Source organism: Pholcus phalangioides, unplaced genomic scaffold (assembly GCF_987345545.1).
Source record: "Pholcus phalangioides strain wild (caught in Gottingen) unplaced genomic scaffold, Ppha-v1.0 ptg000013l_1, whole genome shotgun sequence".
NCBI classification, from domain to species: domain Eukaryota; kingdom Metazoa; phylum Arthropoda; class Arachnida; order Araneae; family Pholcidae; genus Pholcus; species Pholcus phalangioides.
The window spans coordinates 10,714,943-10,739,810 of record NW_028301606.1 but is presented as its reverse complement, the minus strand read 5'-3'; the positions used below and the strand labels follow the sequence as shown (position 1 = coordinate 10,739,810).

General features: G+C 39.3%; 1 protein-coding gene across 1 annotated transcript in view; it reads left to right on the top strand.

Annotated features, from left to right (window-relative positions):
• Positions 1-5,162, top strand: part of LOC149078588 (uncharacterized) — a 90,933-nt gene extending 85,771 nt beyond the window's left edge. Inside the window, exons 37-38 of the mRNA XM_089240702.1 lie at positions 2,780-2,832; positions 4,881-5,162. Of these exons, the coding sequence (XP_089096828.1) occupies positions 2,780-2,832; positions 4,881-5,027 (200 nt within the window). The 3' untranslated portion in view covers positions 5,028-5,162. The remainder of the gene's footprint in view (positions 1-2,779; positions 2,833-4,880) is intronic.
• The last annotated feature ends 19,706 nt before the right edge of the window (positions 5,163-24,868 follow it).

The window sequence follows — 24,868 nt, the reverse complement described above, 5'->3', positions numbered from 1 at the left end:
AGGATTCAGAGAAAGAGGATGTAATTGGGTAAAATGTGGCCGAATGGCCCAGCCGACCCTAACGGGAAAAGAGGTACCTTAACCCACCGGACAACCTCCAGGATATAGTAGTGTAAGAATAAATATTCTGACCTTTGATACAGGAGGGAAAAGAAGCTACGCAGCTCAGCTGGCCCTTTTTGGGAAAAGAGGCTAATATGCTCACCGGCATACCGTCAGATCTTACCTTGACGATGAACAAGAAACCGGTGGGCTTATGGCCTCTTTTCCCTTATTGGGCCGGCCGAGCTAAATATCTTCTTTTCCCCTTGCGGTTTCCCCTCGAGGAATTGTTAGGATAAGGGCCCTACAAGTGGAGAAGTTGGATACCCGTGTAGTCAGGCCACAGGGGCTTCCTTACATGTGAAGAAGAGGAATACCCGTGTAGTTAAGCCAATGGGGCCCTGCACGTGAAGAGGGAAGAGACCCGTTTGGACTGGCTACAGGGGCCCTGTACGTGAAGACGGAGGATGAATGTGTAGCCAGGCCATAGGCAGGGCCGTCTTAAGAGCATCATGGGCCCCCGGGCCAAGTGATTTTTCTGAGGCCCTACCAGGCAAATTCGCGAAAATTTCAACCATATTTAATTTTTGTGAGGCCCTTTATTTTCTTGAGGCCCCCGAGCCGTGCCCGGGTAGGCCCATGCGTTAAGACGGCACTGGCCATAGGGGCCCTACACGCAATGCAATGAATATCTGAGGAACTGTTGAGAATTGACACAAACGGATGCGCCGTAAAGGCCTGTGTCGTGAAGCATCCAGATAGTTGTCCGTAAATATGTTTTGTGTGTAACTATTTATTGTTTTGATTTATAATGAAGCTTTTCTGGGTGGTGGTGGCTGCTGTGGGACTTGGCTGAGGATGTTTAGTTGGTGGCGCTAACGTTCCTGGGGGTGCTGGGCTATTGTTGAATTGGGAATGTGATGGAGACAGGCCTGTCATTTGAGGGGTCGGGGACCCCCCCGGCTTTGAAAATACACTAAAAATGGTATACATATACACACATAAATTGAGTACACGTTCTTTGCCGCCCCCCCCCCCCCGGAAAAAGATGAAATGACGGAAAATGACGGCCCTGGGGTTGGTGAGAAGCGCCCTGTCGTGGTGGGTTGGCTTCGCGTGGCTGATACACCAGTAGGTTTTCTCGGCACGTCCGCGGTCTTATGACCACTGTGCTTAAATTGCAATAGCGGTAGAGCCAGGACGTGCTCGGTTCATTCTGTATCCTGCACCGTGAATCATTCAGGTGATATGGAACTGAACAGCGGATGATTTAAGTGATCGGTGATTGTTCTGCTTAGAATATTTTTACAAAATTAGGTTTGAGGTCGGGTTAACACCGAGGGCGACATTTGGCCCACGGGCCATGGGTTCTGTATGTATGGATTAGAATTATTTCTTCTGATTGTCAGAGAGAAAAAAAGTTTCTTTTTTTGTTAAGTCAACGGAATATGCGCACGTGTCGCAGCAAGTACATGAAACAAGCACAACTCTGGTAATACGAATACGTAGGGCCACACACATCATTATAGCCGATGTCTATGGGTTTTATTGACTTTATAAGTAATTCTCATTAACATTTTCTCTGAGAATCAGCCAGAATCACCAAATATCGGCGTTATAACCAACGTGTCGTTAGAATCGAGGTTATTTTAACCGAGTACGACTGCATTTCTACTTACAGAATGTTCTAAATACCACTGGCATTAGTTACATTTTAAATAATGTGAAATAGTAATGATAAACATGCCTCTGTGAATGTTTCAACCTTCCGCCGAAGATATCTTTGAAACTATTCAACATCGGATACATACATGCAGCATACAGCACGTACCGATTCGTTAGAAATTCCTCAAAGGAATGTGCACGAGGTACATGTACAGTTAAGTAGTAGTAGATTGTGTGTGTGTGTGTGGGGGGGGGGAGGTGTTTCTGAAACAAAACTTTGCCACCGCATATTTGCAGCGCCGTCTGAACGCATGGGCTCACTCAGCTTGGGGGGAACCCTCGTGAAAATTAGATTATGTACTATGATTTCGGAGAACCTACGGAATATGTTAATTGGTAGTGAGCCCATGGTGCAGTGAAGACGGCTCTGTATATCTGTTTAAGTGCCACAATCAACGGAAGAGCAGCTGGTCTGAGTGCCTCGGACCAGAGGGTGCCGAATTCATCTTTGAATCTCTCCTTTAGCATTACATGGAGATATGTTTCTCGCATGGGCACACAGGACATGCCCCCCCCCCCCCACATCCTAGACAGGGCCCTTAGGCTGGGATCTCTGTCGCCTCCCCCCCCCCCCAATTCAGACTTTCCATGGACCCTTCTACAGTGGAAATGTAGCATGAGAAAAAACAAAAAATCATGGTAATTGTCCCGCCCTTGTGGAGGCCATGCCTAGGGATTTGTCAAGCCTCGATTTCAATTAGCTGCCGAGGCCTCTAATTTCAGAGTTATTTTATGACCATATATAACTCAGGGCTGCAACTGGAAACAAAAACTGACTTTCCCACCCGGGGCAAGTATCCTTTATGCTGCGTCCTTTTCAGAATTTTGAGGAATAAAGAGTAAACTCTGCACCCAGGGCATCGGGACCCCCTTCCCCCTTGTCGCGATCCTGATAGTATTTCATTATGTCCTGATCCTTGATTTGTACGATTTGTTTCATGCCATTGCTTTTGTTGATTTGGTTTTTGTTACAAGATTATACTCAAACATTTTCTCTCTGTTTTTTTCCCAGTGCATGAACCAACTCATTATGATAGCACGGTTCTTCGAGAAATTCTGGAGATGGTGAGAAATTATGTTTTGTCTGAATAGTCTTTCAGTTTTTGTAATAAATGCTGCATCAAAACTGTTTATTTTATCGGTTTATATGCTTGTGAGCGCATGCATAATTTATTTTGGGGGCGACACAAATGTCCAAATTTTATTGCGAAATTGACTATTTTATTAATCATTGGCAAAAACTTGTATCTAGTCCATGGATTTCCCCCCCCCCCACCAAATATTTAGCCTGAGCAGGGGTTTTTTTTTTGTTGGGGGGGGGGGGCGGCAAAGAACATATTCTCTCTCTTTGGGTTCGCGCTGCCGATCGCCATTGCGCCAAATCGCAACAAAATATTTCATTTGTCGAATAAATAAGATCGAGTTCGCTAAATCGCGATTGTCCATTCGGCCTTTTGATAGTCAAATCGGCCATTTGTCGTAAGTGAAAATTTTTGTTGGCCAATCGCGAAAAATGTTCAGCTATTTTCGGTACGGTTGCAGAGGTGGGTGGGGAGTTTACGGGTTTGAACAACCTCATCTAGAAGCGTTGCTAGTTGAGCGCACTCCCAAGAGCCTACGTGCAAAAAAAAACCTATTGTTTGAACCCTTTACTCGATGATAATCCTTCCCTCAGCAGAGATGCCGCCGGAATTTCGGGATAGGGTGCATAAAAATTTTATTCACGCATCACGTGGGGCCATAGGCGGAGACAGACTTGGAAGTCGGGGGGGGGGCGCCACGATGATGATGATGTCAATTCATATATACATTTATACATTAGATCAGTCGACTCCACCTTTGACGCTGGGTCCCCCCCCCCCCCGTATCTCCGCCCATGCGTGGGGCGCGTACTTTCCGAGTTTTAAGAAAATAAATACAGAGGGAAAACCTGTGAACCAATTTATTTTATTTTTCCTCCTCTTCACCGGCTATCATCATCGCGAAAAGTACGTAATTCCACCCACTACTTTCGAGTACAAAGAAAGTACTAAACTTATGGTATAAAATATACAATTCAAGCGGGCTAAAACACGAATGAGACTGACAAAATATCAAATTGCTTCTCGGAATGAGAGTGGCTATTATACATAATTTTCCAATTTCTGAGGATTTTCCTCCTGCGGGTTATATATCGGAAATTACGGTACGTTCGCGGCTACCCACCCACGTCAGAGACAGCGTATTTATCGCGTAAATTCGCTTCGTTTTCACGAGATTGCAAATGCGATTTTTTTGAAGAATCGCCCGTTCGAATCGTAAATACAATTTTCTGAGATCGTTTTAGAAAAAAAAAACCAAATCTGTAAAACTCATAAATATCCAGTCCTCAAGCCGCTATGCGGTCGTGAGTTTTATGTCACGAAAGCTTCTACAATCACCCCATGTTCAAAGTCAGTCAAATCACATTTTTACCCCATATCTTCACAAACATTTCACCTGTACCATTGTCTGTTTTATTTCTAGGTTAGCCCTCTAGTGGCAACAGTGTGACGCCATAGCTCATTTGCTTAAAACTGTCAGGTGGTCATAATAAATTGGCCACTCAGTGTATGACATTATTGTAAAGAATGTTATTCTAAAAAAAAATCTGCTTGAGAAACTTGTGCGATAAAAGTGGAAACTTATAGGTTGTTTAACCCCCTAGGCTGTGGGAATAATGTGGGAACACACACCCCTTCCCAACCCAGTTTTCTTTTCTTCCAAACTGTGTGCATCGCCCATCATACTGAAAGGAACATTATATGATTTTAGTGGCATTACTGGAGTAGGGAAAGGTAACAAACTGTCTTTGTTTGACACAAAATGTCCAAACCAACCCCCCCCCTCCCCCCATACAACTTTATTTTCTTACATGGGGGAATCTCTATTGACATTCCCCACCGCCACCCACCTGCTTCTAAAAACTTCATCACACAATCAGTGATTCTATCAAACTGGGTTTGAGCGAAAAAGAAAGCGTTCCACTTTCTGTAACATTTTCTTTCCCTCACCAAATTTCACTCTTATGTCACAAAAGTTTCACTTCAATATAATGAGAAGTTTAAATTTTTCTTTATTATTATATGTTACAGGAACAAATCGAGTATCTGAATGATCACCCAGAGATAAGGACTTTACTGTTTGAATTCTGTCGATATGTACTGATGGAAAAGCCTGAAGATTTACTGAAAGCCGCAGAAAGTTTTTTCTCCAAATCAAACACTAAGGTTTTTCTGTGAAATCATTTTGTAAGTTCTGTTCTTGTTCTGAATTTGGTTTTCTGAGTTTTATTCATTCGCTACAACATTCTTGAGAGCGTTTTTCCATTGGAATTATGATAAGAAATAAAGTCAAAGCGTGTGTTTAGTTCACTCATATGCATGTTGATTTGGTTCATTTGCATCACTCTTTGGTGTTTCCTAAAAGAACAGATTATTTTTATATTCGGCAATTTATAATTAGTCAACATTAACCTAAATAGGTTTGGAATTATAAAGCCGAATAAAAATGGTCTTCATAAGAGTTAAGGTTTTTTAATTATACATACAGTAAAACCCCTGTATGAAACGGAACATCAAAGAGGCTGAAATAATGCTCCGTTTTAGACATTTCCATTTCATGAAGGTGTAAATCAATGCACTAATCACTGAACAGACTATATTTTGCTTCCGTTTAAGACAGGTTTCGTTTCATACATTGCATCAGACAGGTTTCACTGTCATTCATCTTTCAAAATAGTTTCGAGAATAATTCTCAAAATTTTATGGTAACATATGGAAGGGTAACGGAACATTTATTGTTAACGAATATATTGTCTGGAAATGGCTAAAGTCACTGAGGGATCTGTTTAACCCTTTTTTTACAGCCAGAGCCATCTTAACAGCATCATAGAGTGGGACGTAGGCTACATAACACAACTCCCGTCTAACATATTTGGCGAACATAAACCAAGATTTTTCACTGCCCCTTCACAGTAAATTTCTTTGAGCAAAAAAACAAGATAAAATTAATCTCTCATCGGCTTCCCCAAACTCAGTTTGTTGGTGTCATACCCCCCCCCCCCCCAGGACCATCTTAAAAACATCTTGCTGGGGCCTCGAGACCAAGTGGTTTTTCTGAGGCCCTTCCTGGCAAATATCATGCTCTACAAAGCTTTTGACAGCTGGTTGATGGGAAGATAAATCCAGGAAAGAAAACTGGCTTTTTGGGGAATCGAATTCACATCCTCTCACTTGTCGGGTAAGCTCACTACTACTACTATACCACACATGGACCTCGTCCATATTCCTCTGCAGAATTTCTAACAAATTTGTGCATGCTGGGATGTGCATGTCCGTGTTGTGAACCTAACGTGAAGCTTATTTCTGTGTAATGCTTGTTATAGTGCCGCCATGTACCACATATTTTTTTAACTATGAGTCAAGTGTAATATTTGAAGATTTTGAAGTGTGAAATTTGTAAAGCTTACAGGCAGCAAAAGCATAAATATACAGTGGCAGAGGATGCTCAAGCACTTTTTTGAGGCATGGGGCCGAGCAACCCCTGGCCTAAGCTTAGAATTTATTCTGAATCCAAAATATTCTCTTACATAAGGGGGAAACAAAAGTTTTAGACTTACAGGGTGCTCTGTTGAAAACTTTATGTACGAAATTTTAATTTCTAAATTTATCCTGTCGGGTTGCTCGGTTGAGGCTCGCAGCTGGGGGGGAGCAAGTAGGTCTGGTGCCTGGACGCTGGACCAGAAGTGGCACAGAATTCCCTTTTAACTGCTTGTTCTACATGATAATGGGTGTCAAAATGCCGGTTAATATCATGTAGTCAATCAGGATGGTATCAGAAGGCAGGGCCTTAACTAGAGGAGGCAGCAGTTTTAGGTATGTAGAAACAAACACCATTACAAAATTAATCAAATTTCAAAGTTGTGAGGGTGGCAAAAAATCCTAGCTACGGCCCTGTCAGGTGCTTGAGCACCTCAGAACTGATTCAGCAATCAAAATTCCTGATGTTAAAGCTTAAGACAAGCGCCCATGGACCTGAAACACTTTCAAAATGCCCCAGATCTATCATAATGAATCTCTAAAAAGAAATCTCTAGTAATTTTATCCTCCCCCTCATTGGAGTTACCATCTGGTGTAAAGGTACCAATAGTGCGCACAATGTGTAGTTTCATCCGGTGGTGCCTCCATTAGCCATAGTAGCCTGTGGCATGGACATCTCTAGATGACGACTGCCCCGGAGTGAGGTAACTTCGGAGTGTTAATTGCATACCTTCCTGGGAACTGTCATGGTGTTTTCCTATGGAGCAAAGCCGTAGTGTGCCTTTCTGGGGCAGGCTTTTCCTTGGAGCCCTTCGGAAAGGTTTCTATTAAGCAAAAAAAATTTAAATTTTTTGGAGTTTCCCCTTATTACGCTCGGGGCCTTGGGGCAGTGCCCCGGTTGCCCCAACCTAGTTACGGCCCTGCTAGGGAGGCTTGAAAAATTCTTTGAAATTTCTTAACACTACCATCTGAAATCATTCTCTCATACATTCCGGAAGGCGGATGGGCGGATATACAATGTATGAATTGAATTTTTGAATTTAGAGTTTGAATATTCAAATATTGAGATTACAGTCTTGGATATTATTTGTGGCAATTGGTTTTAAACAAGTAATAACATCGGAGTGCTCATATATGCCACATATGCCCCCCCCCCCCAGGTGCGAATCCAGAGTGATGTGTCGGAGGAGGTAAGTTTTGATAGTCATTACTGTCCCGTAAAATACAGGACATATTCATTCTACCATATTATCAGACTCGGTGTGTGGTGATCGTCCCCATCACCCCCCCCCCCCCCTCTTGGTTGGATATTAAGGGACGAAGAAGTCGGAAAAGCTTTCTTCCTAAAATGGGGTTACCACCATTTAACTTGTAAACAAGAATAAAAACCCAACTTGTTTGATTTAAAAACATTAAAAACGTCACACATTTATGCAGGGTACTCATCACAAAGGATCTATCTTCTTCATACTTATTTTAATTGAATTTTATGGTAAAATAAGTATAGTTTCACGCGTAAGGGTTAAACTGATAATAAAAGTGGTTAAATGAAAGTGATATTTTCGTATGATTACTTTCATATTTATAAAACTCATGTGAACTTCATTTAAAATTATCCCTTTCAGACCCAGTACTAAGAAACGGAAGGGGCAGGCAAACACCAGCTAAAGCACCAGGCTCTGCAACTTGGGCAGGCCCGTAACTATTCCGAAGCAACTTGGACTGTGACCCGAGCAGAATGGGAGGGGGCACTTGTAACTCCTTTTTCTGAGCATAACCATTTCAAGAAAAGTCTGTCCCTGAGAAAGCACGCTACGGACCTGGGGAAGGAGCAGGGTCATCTTAAGCCCCCTAGCCAAGTGGTTTTTCTGAGGCCCTGCCTAGTAAATTCTAGATAATTTTAACTAGATCTCATTTTCGTGAGGGCCCCTCTACTTTTGAGGATCCCGAGCAGCGCCCGGGTGAGTCCATGCGTTAAAACGGCACTGAGAAGGGGTTATTTTTCTCTCTAGATTTTTTTTTAACCTCAGGGACTTCGGCTTTAATCTCAACGATAACGTGCAATTCTCTTCCACCTAGTACCTTAGAAAGGTGTAAAACAATGCCGTGAAGCATATTTTAGGGACAACGATCCCAATGGAATAAAGCAATTTTTGCACCTCACTTTTTTTTAGTTTAAAAAACAGAATGGGGGGGGGGGGGGGTCCATGATTGTAGAATCTGGTTTACAAAGCTGTTTAAAAAAATAAATTGAACTTCCAACATATGTTCCTCATTAGTTTCTTGAAAGCACACACCTTACCAGAGATACTGTCTAGGAGCCTCATAGAAAGCTTTACCGTTACTCACCTGGTATCTGGAACAAGATCCACGAAACTCCGAAAAGATGTGTATGTACGGTTTGTTACAATTTTCAAGTCCACACACACACACACGCAGGGCCGTCTTAAGAGCATCGTGGGCCCCGGGCCAATTGGTTTTTCTGAGGCCCTACCTTGCAAATTCTAGAAAATTTCAATCGGATCTCATTTTTGTGAGGCCCCTCTTCTCCTGAGGCCCCCGGGCCGTGCCCGGGTGGGCCCATGCGTTAAGACGGCACTGCACACACGTTGCACTTAGTGGCGGTTCAAGACAAAATCTCTACCCGAGCGAGACCTTTTTATGTCCCTGACTTCCCCTAATTAAAAAAACTTTTGTTTCAATCTTTTCGTTTTGATGCGTTCAAAAGAACAGCGATATTTTATGTCATAACATATCATGTCAAATTTTTTTTCTGCCCTTTTACCTTGGATTTGGCGCTCCTCCTAGAGTGGGTAGAAATCATTTTCCCATTTTTCGCCCTTGTCATGTTTCGCCGCCCCTTCTCATTTAGCGCCCGGTGCAATTGCACTGCCCTAAGACCGCCCCTGTATATAATGAATCATACTTAAAGCGTTTTTCAAAAACTCGTCATAAAAAACGTTATAGATGGGGAAATGCTCTAAACGGGGAAATTTTAAGTGTTAGTAAAAGGTAGAATTACGAAAATATATATAAGTCGTACTCAGCAAGAACTTTGCAAGTGGGAACGTTAAACGGAATACATTTTATTTTTGTGAATCCCAGTACTCTCTTGATTCCTTTACTACTATTATATACATTAGTTGAGCAAAAACAACAATAAAAGATTTGAAAAATGATCAAAGTTATCGAATTGTAACATATCTTTGCGAAAGATGATGCAACGCTTTAAAAGTATGTCAGAAATGCATGTCTGTTCAATATGATTCGAGCCACGAAGAAGTGTAAACAGGTGGACCACGACAATTATTATTAGTCATTTATAAATTTTGTCAAATTAATTAAAACGACATTTCCATTCAATATATTTTGTTTGATTACGATCTCAACTATCAATGCGTTCCTGAAATAATTAAAAAATAAGCGTAATAAAATGAGTTCTTCCTGAACAATTTTTTCCCCTTCAAGATTTATGTTCGTAAGTCTAAAAATTTGCAAGTTGGGGAGCGACTGCATAAACTTTTTCTTAGAGGGGCCGCAAAAATTTTTCTTGCACCGGGCCACGAAATTCCTAAGCCCGGCCCTGCTGGCAGGCGTCCCTAAGGGCATCCCAACCTTTGTTAAAGACTTTGTAGCTAGTTGATATTTTTGAGTGCCTTTTCAGGAATTTGATGCAGTTCTTCATTAGATTATTCTCTAGAGCAGTGATTCCCGACGTTGGGAATCACTGCTCTAGAGTTTCAGATAAACATTTGCAAAGACAAAAAAGCCGCGGGTGACAAAAGTTTGTCACCACTGTCCTAGTTTCTGCTTTGCCCTGGTTGTCTTCCTCTCCCCCCCCCCCCCCATGTCAGAGTTATGACCATAGGCGGAGATAGACTTGGAAGTCTGGGGGGGGGGGACGATGATGATGTCAATTCATATATATGCATATACATTAGATCTATCGACTCCACCTTTGGCGGGGGGCATTGCCCCCCCCCCCCGTATCTCCGCCCATGGTTAGGACCTACAATGCAATACAATAATTATACAGGGATTTTGGCTAGTATGACCATTCCCTGTATGATATATATATGTGTTATGGTAAATGTGTAAATTATTTGTTATATATAATAACCATTTGTGCATACTTACCAATCATCTTGGTAAGTTTGATAAATTTATCACTTTTTACCTGCAAATATGCATAATACACAAGTATCGTTGATGAATTTCTTGAAAAAATTATTACCTTTACCAGAGATTAGGGGTCATTCAAGTATTGCGTCAGCATCGATGGGGGGTTTCCGATTTGTGGACTTTTGATGACGAGGGAGGTTTGGATGATGCTTACGTCATCAACCACCCTTTATGAAGTTTGTTCTTATATGAATAATATTCTTAATGGTCTTATTACACACATATAAAGGTATTTTCTTTCGCAATTTTAATTTTTTTTTAAAATATTTTTTACATTAAAAAAATTTTTTTTTTTTTGTCAGGGAGGCACACGAGCCTCCCCCCGCATGCGTTTCTGATCCCCAATAATGTGTTAGGAGGTAGGGGGTTGCAGTGCTGACGAAATTTTGCTGACAAGGGGGGAGGGGGTCAGAGTTTTGCTTACTTTTGCAGTGGGGGGGGGGGTAAAAAATTGGCTAAAAATTTGCTTATGTAATACTTGAACGGCTCCTTATGTATAATACCAATGATCCAAGCATCATTGGTAAATTTGATATATGCCAAAAACATTATCACTATTACAGGTGATTATGCATAATAACCAAGTGTCAGACCCCAATATAATGGTTACTAAATTTTACAATAGTCTCCCGATATGACGATAGAATACATGTATGAATTATCATGTGCAGTACACACCATATGGTATGATTTACCATGTTTCATGGGCGGAGATACGCAGCGTCAACTGATCTAATGTATATATGAATTGACATCATCTTGCCCCCCCCCCCAGCAATAATGACTGTGCCCCCCAGACTTCCAAGTCTATCTCCGCCTATGCCATGTTCACCAACGAACAGGCGTTTGGGTATTATACATAATCACCAGTAAAGGTGATTAATTTATATGGAAATTTATAAAACTTACCAGAATGCTGTGCAATTATACATAATAACCAGATTTATCACATTTATCATAATGTTATGATAAATGTGATATACATCATATACATGAAAGACCAGTCATTAATTTAAAAAACAGACGAAAACTAAAAATGTATGTCGTTTTATTGAGCAATTCAAAATATGACAGATTACGTATTTATTTATTTATTTATTTTTTGTCAAATCGATTTCATTTTGAAAATACTGTCATACCTGTCGAAGATTGTACTTTATCGAACATATTTACATTCTTATTTACAAGTTTGTGAAAACTGTGGAATGATTTTTATGCACAATATGACTGAAATATATATATGATATGTGGCACCAAATTAAAAACAAAAGTATTAGAAACATTTTCTAGCAAAACAAAAAAAAGGACCAAATACTTAATAACAGTAAACCCTTTTTTTAAAACCCAAAATGATCAGCTGGGTGTGGGGGGAGTTCAGTTAACAAATTGTTGCTCGTTCAAGCTACCAAGAGTAATCAATGGTTTAGTACTAGAGAGAGAGATTAAATAGACACTCCTATTGAAACATCTTAGTAAGGATCAGCATTATGCTATTGTTGCCGTATGAGTATATAATAGTCTTATAATAGTAACATGTATAGACACACTGTGTCACACAGGACTCAAAAGAGGTTCAAGATTTCTTAGTTTACAGCAGTGCTTCTTAACCTTTTTCAGCCCACTGCCCCCTTTTCGGACCAAAACTTCTTCTCGTGGATCTCTGCCCTCATCAAGGAGCAAGACCCTTTCTCTTTATTGAACAAAAATTTTATAAATATGGTGGATGTAGACTCTTGAGCTAGGCGTGGATTCAAAGGAAGGAGAATCCTACCTCCCAGGAGCTGAACTATATGGAAAAAATTAGTAAAGAGAGAGAGATTCCAGTGAAATACAGAAAGATTCAACGGGCCTACACAATCAATCGCCCCTCCCGAGACAACACCCTGTATTTGCACCCTCCTGAGCTAGAGCTCAGCAAGCTTTCTTGTGTGTGTGGGGGGGGGGGGGGGAATGGTTCTGTGTAGAGTTGTCGTCTCTACATCCACGGTCTTCAGCTGGAACTTCAGCATACTTAACTGGAAGTAATAGGTTACATTATAGGCATACTTCATGGGCTACCGAAAGGGTAGGACTAACAGAGCTCCACCCCAGGGAAGCAGAGGATTATTTTTTTTCGTACCATAAATTTACCATAGCAAAGCAAATGAAAGATCCTAGCCTAAGGGTCCTGTGGCAGTATGTTGGGGCATGCTTACTCCTGAAGATCCTAGTACTAGATTTCATCTCACGTAGGACTTCTATGACCATAAAGTCTCGGGTCATGAACAAATGGACCCATGCATTAAGATAGTTCAGATTCTATGGGCAGCAAAGATTCTGGAAGTAGTTAAATTTTTCCCCCCACCATATTTCACTTAAAAGCTCCATTTCTTCGCAGCAGAATTTTTCATCATGGATCTCTGTGGTCCCCTTAACGACTTGTCATGGCTCCCCTTTCACCTGCGGATCCTTAGAATACTCGAGAACTACAAGGAAATCATAAGCCTCTGGTTGAGAACCAATGGCGCACAGGATAGATTTTACACAAACATTTAAATGCATGAAAATACGACAGTATGAAAAAAATATTTTCTTTAAAAGCACTTTTTTTGGTAATTGCTTTAATGGAATATCTTTTTGTTTATTGGAAATTCCCTCGATGTCCCACTTCCCCTAATTTATTCCACGATTTTTTTCTAAAATTATTAATACTTGTTAAAGATGTGTTTGAATAAGGCACAAACTATGATGTGCTTTGGGTTCATTCGGATCAAAAAAGGGTTTACTGTATCATTTCAATAACATATACCTACAAATGGCAACGATGTTAATGTAAAAAAAAATTAAACAAAAAAAGAAGGCAAAAAAAAACCCTTACACAAGAAAAAAAGCATTTTTTTTTTTTTTTTTTTGACTAACATGATTTATGTCGCACAATTTAAACTATGAGTTATTGAATTGTATAAATTCTATCTTCCAAAAATAAAATTTTCACCATCATGAACGAACGAATAAAAATTTCAATCAAACAGCAAGCTTTGTCTTTATTGCATCATGTAGCACCTACTTTTTTTTTCTATAACGGAGGTAGGTGTTGGACAATGGTCAGTCTTGCAGGATCTTAGTCGAAGCAAGATGATTTCTCGATTTTTCTCGCACTTCAACAAGATTTATAGTCAGATCAAAATTTCACAGGCTTATCTAAATTGATGCAATTCAACATTTTTGCAATATACATAGGTGAGATAAAATAATATTTTGGCATCCTCAATATATATAAAAAATTTTCGACACATACATGAGATTCCAGCAAAAGGTGGGAATGGGGGGTGGGGAAATTACACAAATCCTTCAGGAATACAAAAATGCAAATTTCTTAAATAAAAAAACACAGTAGAACCTCATTTTAACCTAGAAATGACAGTCAGAGAATTAAAACTTTACTAAGCAAAAACTCAAAGTGTTTCATGTTTTCATCAGCGAGTGCACGTTAAAGAAAACCAAGATTTGATGAATTTAATGATGCTGTTTGGGTCGGACAGCAACTTGCTCATGGAACTTCTATATCTGATGGCAAACACTGTTCCCTTTAACCAGCCAGTTGTCTGCCCAATTAATTTCTCCTTGTGTTATCCGCAGTGCTCCTTTTTATGAAGATGCACATGCTTTTTTAACAAAGTTCTCGTTATCTGAGGTGATTCCTGACACATTACTCCACCTGCAGGTTAATTGAGGTTCTACTCTATTTGCTTTTCTAACAAAATACATGATCAGAAAAAGAAAAATTTTGGTCTAAGTTGGCAAAACTTTGAAAAATAATTGGTGTTTCACTCAAGAATAGATTATCTGCTTTTCTAGAAGTTGTTTTCACAAGAGCACATAGTAGAAGGAAAAGATGTTAATTTAATAGTAATGTAAATTATCTAAATACTATTTACGATTCCAGGTGGTTGAACGATGGATGAATGAATGGGCTAGTAATTACATTGAGTATATAAAGTCTAGTCTGGTTGAAGATTTCATTGAATCCATGCAGCAATTTAAAATTATTTGATTATTTTTAAATTATGTGGAATTGATCTTGGCGCCCATTAAAAATACCAGTTTTATATTTAGCTCCAAAAAAACGGCACATGAATGTGATCACCGGGCATTATATGACCTACAAATACACATTTTGCAACAAGGACAAAAACCTCATGAAGTATACAAATATATTCAATATAAAGATACAATGATGGGTAGCTTTTGGTTTGCTTGCATTTGATTGTACATCTTATATAGCAATTGAATGCTATTATTATTGTTTCTAACATGCATGTCCAGGGCATGCCATTTTAAAAGAAATCCTAACTGGGGGGGGGGGGGCAATTTGAAGAAAGGGCATCCAACAATGTGGCGGGATGTATAATCATTGATAGAAATACAATAGGTCATACACTAGACACGAGTGAAAATCTTTTCTTTTTTACTGGTGGGCCAAAAACCCCACCAGTTAACTTGCTGAAAAAAAGCTTGGTCCAGGGCCTATTTTACATGAGTTCGGGCCCTGGACAAATATGAGGTTTTTGGAAGCCCTTATACAAGAGTGCTCATTGAAGCGAAGGCATGGGAGGAAGAGGTGGGCCTGTGCCTGTAATACATAAGGCAGCCAATTTCTGGGCACTGGGCACAAGCTATGTTTGCCCATGGGAGAAACAGGCCCTGTGCATGTCTATTTTATAACATTCTCTATTTAAATATGGGTTCCTTAAGAGTATCTCTTGCCTAATTAAGATTTTGAACATAGTTTGGTAGAAGGACCTATATACTAGCTGTACACTTTGAAAGCAGATATTCTCAAAGTTGTTGCAAAAAATTAATTCTTTCGTTCTTTTTCTACACATTTCAACTATTATTTAAAGTTCTGAAAACTTGCACCAAAATTCTACTTTTGACATAATAATAATAAGTGCCTACTTTGCAAATGCTATAAGGGTGGATCTGGAATGAAAATGAAAAAGTTATTATAATTTGGTTTATTTTTGTATGAAGATGTGGCAAAACTTTGTGTAGAGATAGAGTACAATTCTGCTGTATGGATTTACCCAAGGTAATCGTGCGGAATCTCACATGATATGTGCTGGCGGTCTGCTGAGAGTATCATCCAACAGGCAATCGGTTGCTTCTTAATCTGCGTCATGTTTGCAAGTGAAGAAGAGCAAAGCAGTGTTATTCGTTTTTTAGTGGCATCGGCAAATGAAAGCATTGTATGGTGAATGTGCTTGTCACTGACTTGTGTGAAGGACTAGCGCAAGCATTTCCATTCACTTTCCTGTAGTGGAATTTATAATGATGGCATCAATGGAACCAAAACGCATTCCCACCTTCTGGCCAATGCCCCTTATTGTGTATCGTCTGTTTGGATTGATTATCGAATCGACTTCTTTCACCAAAGGGTCTGATATGGCAAGATGGCTTGTACCCGGTCACATATCATCATTCAGATTCCCATCTCTCACGGAAAAGCTTGTGTCAGTCCTGTACATGAGTCAATGACAGTGCATATTCCCCATATAATGCCTTCATTTGTTGATGCACTTCCCAAACTGATTCCTTCTGTTACTAAAAAACAAACAAAACCATGTTGCACTTTATCACAAACATTCCCCAGAAGTAGATGAAAAAACAACTGATTGTCTGTTGAATGATACTCTCAGCCGACCGCCAATACACATCATGTGATTCCGTGCAACTACCTAAGGCAAGTCTATTCTGCAGTAGGGGTTGCCCTTACGCTCTATCTCTATGCAAAGTTTTGCCACACCCATACCAAAATAAGCCAAACTAAATCAACTGTTCTTTTTCATTTGATCCACCCTTATATTTTGAGGTTTAGATTCAAGTCCAGTATGACAAGAACAAAAATAGAGTTTTCTTCAACTTATAGCACCATGAAAAATGTATAAATACTGTATTCACTCAAAGGTAATGCACCATTTTTTCCCCTCCAAAAGCAAACTATTTTATAGGTACAATTGTCGAATTGGTGACACTATTAAAGAACAATATACATTTTCACAACTGAGAAATGCATCTTAGATTCAAGTAAATACAACGTGTTTAAAGAGATAGACAAATTCATGTTATATTTTTCCCCATCTGTAAATGCTTATACATTTTGCAATAATAAAACATGTCAGACAGAAAGTAAAATGGCATCACAGTTTTTTTGATAAATTGGTACTCAACCCACAAGTGATTCAAGTTACGAATGAGAAACACAGTGGTACTCTACCCAGGGCTGTCTTAAGAGCATCATGGGTCCTCGGGCCAAGTGGTTTTTCTGAGTCCCTACCTGATAAATTCTAGAAAATTTCAACCGGATCTCTCTTTTTTGTGAGATCCCTCTTCTTTTGAGGCCCCCCAGACCATGCCTGGGTGAGTCCATGCGTTAAGGCGGCACAGACTTTACTCACAAGTCATTCAAGTTATGAATGAAAAATACAGTGGAACCTGTACAAATCAGAACATCAAGAGACTGAAATAATATCCCATTTTAGATAGGTAATAATATTCCATTTTATGAAGGTGCAAATCAAAGCAATAATCATCTATGAAAGTGTTTATCAAAGTGTGCGTCACAACTCGTAGGGGGCATTGCCACCTTTGTCACGGCTGACACAAAACTGAAAATATTTTGGTGTGTGAGCTTATTTATGCTTTGAAGTGCTTCTTTTATGAAAGCACAATATCTACTAAATTATATTGGAGTCGTAGATGAACCATGCATGGACAAGGGAGTTGCGAGTGTCAAAGGTTTTTGAGAACCACAGATCCATGGGACTATCTTTTGATACCATTCAAGAAAGGATTCTGTCTCTTACAGTGACCAGGGGTGGCTGAAGTGTGTCAGATCTGTGGGTGCTGGTCTTGAACTTTATGTATGAAACTTTGATTTCTGTCTGGGACTATGCTACAAAATACTATGTGTGCACCAGGCTCCAACACCACTGACAATGTCTGGTTTAGACTGGTTTCACTACCACTACTTAACTGCACATGCATTTTGTAAACATTCCTCTGCGGAATTTCTAACAAATCGATGCATGCTAGAATGTATTGTGTGTGTGTATAAGTATGCGCATGACCCCAACATATTCATGTTATCAGAGTTGTGCTTGTTTAGTGTTCTTGGTGGTGCTGCACTATGTCTTTCATATTTTGAAATGAAAATGACAAATGCCTGAAATTCCATGTTATGTAAGCATCACATTGAAAATCTACCTGCTTTCTGCAAACAGACTTTTTCATGGGAGATCAGCTCACATCCATGTCTTGAAGTTAGAAAGCTGCATGAATGAATGAACCCCAGAGCTCTACCACTGAAGACATTCTGCAGTTTTTTAACTGCAGAAAACTAATTTCAGCCAACCACCAGTGCTGTCTTAACGCATGGATCCACCTAGACATGGCTTGGGGTCTCAAGAGAAGATTTTTTTGAAAGAGCTTCTAAAAAATGAGAACTGGTTGAAATTCTTGCGAATTTGTCAGGTAAGGCCTCATAAAAATCACTTGGCCCAGGAGCCAATAATGCTCTTGAGACTGCCCTGCTGACCACCACAGTGCTGCCAACAGCAGGGTTCTAACATGGATCCTCATGGTGAGCGTCTAGCATCACTGTAGTCACTGAAAATGCCCCAAATTGTGAGAAAGTATTCACCTATCAAGCATGAAATGACAAAGCTCACAGCACTGTGCTATGGGAATTTATTTTCATATGCTCAGGGTATGAAAGAAACCAATAGGATTTTCATTTCAGATACGAAAATTTGATACTGGGTACCAAATTTTTTATGATATGCATAACTTTTAGAAAGGACTTCTCACAAGTCAAGTTACCATTGTATTTAAAATGACATTTAATGTTTATATTTTATTAAACATAGATATTAGTAGCCAAACACATAAATGCGAGTATCCCTGGCAATTTGCTAACTTAGTGAATGACAACTTCCCCAAAGGAATCAAGGGTAACATAAAATTGTAGAGGCATTTCGACACGGCAAAGTGACTGGAGATTTAAAAAATAAAAGTGTTTTTTATGCATGTTAAACCATAATTTGCAGTGAGCAAAAAATCATACACATATATACAATGTAAACACAGATAAAATCACATGCAAAAATAATAACAAAATGATCGAATGAGCAAAGAACTGAAACAAACATGGTAAACGAAAATTGCACAAAAAAATTTGATTTTATAAATGGGAAACAAAAAAAACATAAGACAACAAAAACGGATAAAAGGCAAAAAAAAAAAAAAAAAGGACGATAAATGTAACTTATAATGTTAAAATGTACATTGCACACTATCACAATTTTTTCTATGACACAATGCACAAAAAATAAAATGTGTAAAATGAAAGGGTTTTTTTACATGACTAATAAAATTTACACATTATATACGCACCACATAAATAATTCGTAGATAATACATATGATGATAATTTCAATTTAAGGGAAAAGTAGATTAACTAGGTTCAAAATGTGCAAACACATATGACAAGAACATAATTTGATCTTATGCATAAAAAAACCACAGTTATAATATAATATGCTGACAAAAAAAAAACATATACATGAGCGAGAATCAAGTCACCAGGTGGCTACATCGAACTGTTTTAACTTCAAACATTAAGCCTGCATAGATAATTGAGGTGGGATAACTACATGTAAAACTGATTCCAAAAATTCCCTGTTCAGCGCAAGTTGTGCTAGACTAAATGCAGCCATGGTGGTTGTGTAGATCAGGCATGATTCGCAAGATTTTTTATACTTTTTTATCAAATGTGACATACAAATTGGAAATAATCCATTTCCAATGAATGTTCCTCATTTGCCAGCACATAAAGATGGGTCCACATCATCTATCTCAAGCTCATCAAGGTACTTGTCTAGTTTTTCTTTGTTTGGTCTATCTTCACACCATGTTTTTTGATTGTAAGTTATGCACAACGCAACCTTTTTAGTCAGATATTGGATAAATATGAGAGTTTGTTACCACTTGTGGGCCATGAACTAGTGTACTTGTCATGTCATGTGTATTGATACTTTACAGACGTTTACAGGCTGCATAGAGCCCCCTCCCCCAATGTTTAAAGACTACTGCTACTTTACTAAACCATGCATGCACCTCTCTCCTCGTCTATATTTCACAGAGGAATATGGACGAGGTGCATTTCTGACGAATTGGTACATTTTGGAATGTGTGTGTACATGTTGTGAACCTAATATGAAGTTTGTTTCTGTGTAAATGCTTGTTACACTGCTGCCATCTATTTTTCAAACTATGAGTGGAGTGTAATGATTGAATATTTGTGCCATTGTAAGCCTGTTGCTCTTAGTGGCAGGACTTTTTAACAGGGAGGTGAGCTTGCATTTGCACCTTGAAGTTGGGAACTACAGAAAATCAAGCTACCACAAAACCCAGCCGAACACCATGGAACTGGTAGGGTTCAAACCTAAATCCCCTCACGACAAGGGCGTAGCGAAGGGGGGGGGGGGACTTGGGGGTTTGCCCCCCCCCAAAATGTGAGAAAATGACCGAAAAAGGGGAAAAAGATGGCCAAATCCATTGTTCTGCCACTTTGGTCCCCTTCCCCGAACGAGATTTCTGGGTACGCCCCTGCCTCACGATGTGAGTCACTGTAACCACTCGACCACCACAGTGGTGTGGCTTTTGTTTAGAGACTGGAGGTTGTGCACTCATGGCTTGAAATTTTTCTGGGAAGTTAATTTTTGAAATGGAAGTATATAGTATGAGCTATGTTGCCGCCTGGCAGTCGAGTGGTTAGGGAACTAGCTTCTCGCTGTGCAGGTCTGGGTTCGAATCCCGGTTCGGGCATGGATGTTTACTAACACTAACAAATTCCCTGGACGGATCATGCTGATCCCTTGGGAATACGTGAAGATCACAAAAATTTCTTCTTCAATATAGTATGAGCTTCTTAAAAATGCCTTTGATAGCTGAGGAACATACAGCTGAACACTCTGATTTCATACCACCATTTATTTTTATAAGAATTTTGGTATAATACAGAATTATATATGGTTGAACCCATTGTATCATTGTTTGATTTCCATCACTAGTCAACAAAAATTTCTAGTGATTTATTGGGAGAGGGTGCTATATTAGAGTTCAACTGTACATTGCTAAAGGAAAACCTCTGCAGGGAAAAAAACACAGATTGTGAATATCTCTGTGCTGAGTGTGATTTTCTCAAGTCAAAACATGTTAACTAGAAGTGGTCTCTTAAGAGACGACTCAAAAACTCATCTAAAAACATGTTTTGTTGTATGTTCTTATATGAATCTTTGCTCCAGTATCAATTTTTCCATCACCTCCCATAATGGGCTGCTTATCCATATGCACATGCAAGTATGAGATTCAAAAACTTAATTTGATGGAACCCTAGGTAACAAAATCATGGCCCCAACAAAGAGCGGTAAACAGGACTTTAGCCCTGGGGCCAGGGACAGTTGTCATAATTTTTTTGCTTTTTCACGCAATAAATTAACTACAGAAGGGGCCCCCGCTCCAGTATGTGGGAGGCCATGAACAAAATTTGGCAGAAAATTATGGGAAGCTGTTACCCAAATTGGCATTACTTGACTCATATAGAGTGATTTGCTGTGCATGAACATGAAGAGGATGGGATTATGAGGCAAACAAAACATATGAGGTGAGTTGGTAGATCATAAAGGCATCCATTTTTGTGCATCAAAGAGGTTTGGGTCAAGCCACACAACCCAAATAGACAACTCAGAGCCTTATCAGTTAACTCCTTCTAAATGCTTGACTTACAGATCCTCCTGAGTCTGAACCCGACAGTTGGACCAAAGAAAAATGTAGACGAGCATAAATGAAAGATACTGTTTTCCCGGCGAGCATTTGAGCACATTTGTTTTCCAACAAATTTCATATAAAGTTGTCCTTCCTAGTGTCATATGCTGCTCATTTGATCATTTTTGTCACACCACGGTCGTTTTATACACACAAGGGCTAATTAAACCAAGACCTACAATGAAATAAGCTGTCTGGTGAACTTTTGGTATGCACCCACACTGAAACTACCAAAAGACAAAAAAAAAAAATCTGCCATACTTTTGATTTCAACATGTAAATCTGAATTCGAAAAATTTGAGAAACATTTAGGAGCAGGGCCGTCATTTCAACTTTTTTCAGGGGGGGGGGGGACAAAGCACATATACTCAATGTATGTATGTATATATACAAATACAAATACAAATACAACGCCACAACAGGCAAATTGCCCAACGAGGTGGCTGACTTAAGAACATCATGGATCCCCGAGCCCCTACCTACTACTGCTACCCCACACATGAACCCCCCCCCCAACGAATCGGTACATGCGGGAATGTGTGTGTACGTGTAGTGCAACCTGACGTAAAGTTTGTTTCTGTGTAATGCTTGTTATGTGTAGTGCTGTCATCTGCCCCCAGTTTTACTAACTATGAGTGAAGTGTTATGGTTGAATGATTTACCGTTGTAGGACTGTTGCTCTCTGTGGCGAGACTTTTTAACGGGGAGATCGGCTCGCATTTGCGCCTTGAAGTTGGGAACCACAGAAAACCAACTTCAGCCGACCACCACTGTGGGGTTCGAACCCGGATCCTCGCATCACGAGTCCGGCACTATAACCACTCGACCACCACAGCGGCCCTGTATATATATATCATTTTTAGTGCATTTTTGAAAGCGGGGGGGGGGGGGCCCAATGGCCCTACCCTGCCCCTCCTAAATGACGGGCCTGTTTAGGAGTAATATTATAAATAATATTACACATAAATCATAGAGCAAAAAGTGAGCTAAGCCTGTTTTTGTTTTTTCAAGAAAAACGATCGTAACTAATTTTTTACTTTTCTGGGACTTTATGACACTCTTTCCCTGTTTGAAGATATACTGTCATGAAATCAGAAATTAGACTTCAATTCAACAATTTTGAAAAAAGCCCTGTATAAAAAAAAATTGGGCACCAATTTGCTATGATGACTTGCCGCCTGGGATTTGTTAAGCCCTTTTTATTTTTTAGACAAAAAGTTAAAAAGCAATCACAGCTATGTCATTACCTTACAAATCGAGAGTAACTCACAGGGTTGAGTTAAAATTTTCAACAGCTGATAACAGAATTTCAACTGAGATTGAATTGAAATTTTCAACTATTTTTCATTTTTGATAATGTGCGTAAATTTGATTATTAAATAAAAAAAAATTTAAATGGCTGATACTCACAAATAATTTCACAACACAAACGTTAGGATTATCAGCTAATGCTGAAATGCAATCAAGAATCACATGCTTTAAGCAATCAAAAACCAATTTCAAGAAAGAAAAAAAACAACAGCCAATTATCATTAATTACATGCATATCAGGGCTTGACAAATCTGAAAAAAAAATAAATCAGACAGCAATCAGATACCTTTGGAGCCAAGTCAGAGGCACCAACATGAAAAAAACATTGGGGGACGGGAGACTGAAAGTTGCTGGTCGTCCCATATACACAGTACTCAAGCGCGTAAGCAGCAGAAGGAAGGTGCATTGCATTTGCAGAAATTAATAGGGGCAGGGCTCAGCCAACCCCCTTACAAAATTTATTGGGGGAGGTACTCAAATGGTTCCAGCACCTATGAGCCAAGTATTTTTTCCCCTGTGAAAAACAAAGGAAACAGATTTTTTCTAGGATTTAGAGACCACACTTTTCATGTTTGTAAACACAGTGACATAAATTCCAAACACTTTATGCTGTACTTAGACTTCACTTTAATAATCACACACGTTTTATATATATATATATATATATATATATATATATATATATTTTATATATAATTAAAAAGGGTTCACTTCAATTTTTTCTTAGCTGCTATGGTGAGCAGATGCATGCATTTGGCGTACACACAAAAAGTGGGTTTTCTGGTTCCCACCCCCCAGAAAAGGATTATGGTGTTATTTTGCAGGAAAAAACATCAAAACCCCCTTCTTCAGAAGAAAAAAAATTTGAAACAACCCCCTCCCTCAAGAAAATTCTGCGTACGTCTATGAATGCATGTGATTTTTCGAGCCCTGATATATGCAAGCATTGAAATATGAAAAGCGTGCAAGTGGTTTGAAAGTTCACAAAAAAATGTCTTAAAAGCAAATGAGGTATAGTGTAAAAAAAATCTATAAGTAGGACACTGTTTATCCATACCATTCTAATCTGTTTAGTTTTCAGTCACAAGATTTTTGTCATGGGAAACATTGAAGATTCGCAACAGCATACGTTTGTGCATCAGATTTTGTTTAGAATCTGACAAGACATTAACAGAACCTCTGAAAATGCCATAAGAAGGCAATTTAAAACAACATACACAATGTTATGAGTGCTATCAGTGGTTCAAGTCACCTAAAGAAATGATGAAAAAACCAGGGTGGCCATCAATATCCATTGACAATGTTCATGTTGAGAAAGTGCGTTGCAGGGCTGGACAAATATCCAAAAATGTATATGCCAGAATCTGCATTTTATATGGCAGTGTCAGGTATGTGGTGCCAAAAAATACACACCCGTTCAAAATTTTTTACATGCATGTCAAACGATAGATTTGCATATAGCCTCAGGTAAATCGAAGGATGACTGTCCAAGAAATAATAGATGATGTCAGAATTTGGTGGCTTTTTTCCCTTTCATTCCGAGCACAATGAGTCTATTGCTATGAGGCAACTCATACTACTACTGAATTAGTTGTGCTGGAAGTGTGCACATGTACCTAACAGTCTGAGTGTGTATCTAATGCTGTGCAAGAATTTTTTCAGTGCTGCAACTTATTTTTCAAACTATAAGTGAAATGTAATAATTTAACATTTGTACCATTGTAGGCATGTTGCTCTTTGTGGTAAGACTTTTCAACAGGGAGATGGGCATGCATTTGCACCTCAAAGTTGGGAATCACAGAGAACCAATTTCAGTCACCACCAACCGAGCTGCCAGAGAGATTCAAACCAGAGTCCCTACGATGCAAATCTATCACCATGACCACACGACTGCACAGCGGCCGAGTCAGGTGGCTACAAAATCTGATGCGCACATCTATTGCTCTTTGAGAATCTTCACCTTCTTTCACAACAAATCTCCAGAGGACTAAAAACTTCACTTAAACGTCTGCTACCTGAACACTTAATAACACAGAATAATGCAATAAATACACTTTTACTTCTAAAGTAATGTTGCTCGAAGTGCTGGTAAACATAGACTCATTTGTAAGCTAGTTTAAAAGTTTGATTTTTTTTGACAAACCTTGTTATGATGCTAAAATAAATTTACATAAAGGTTTTT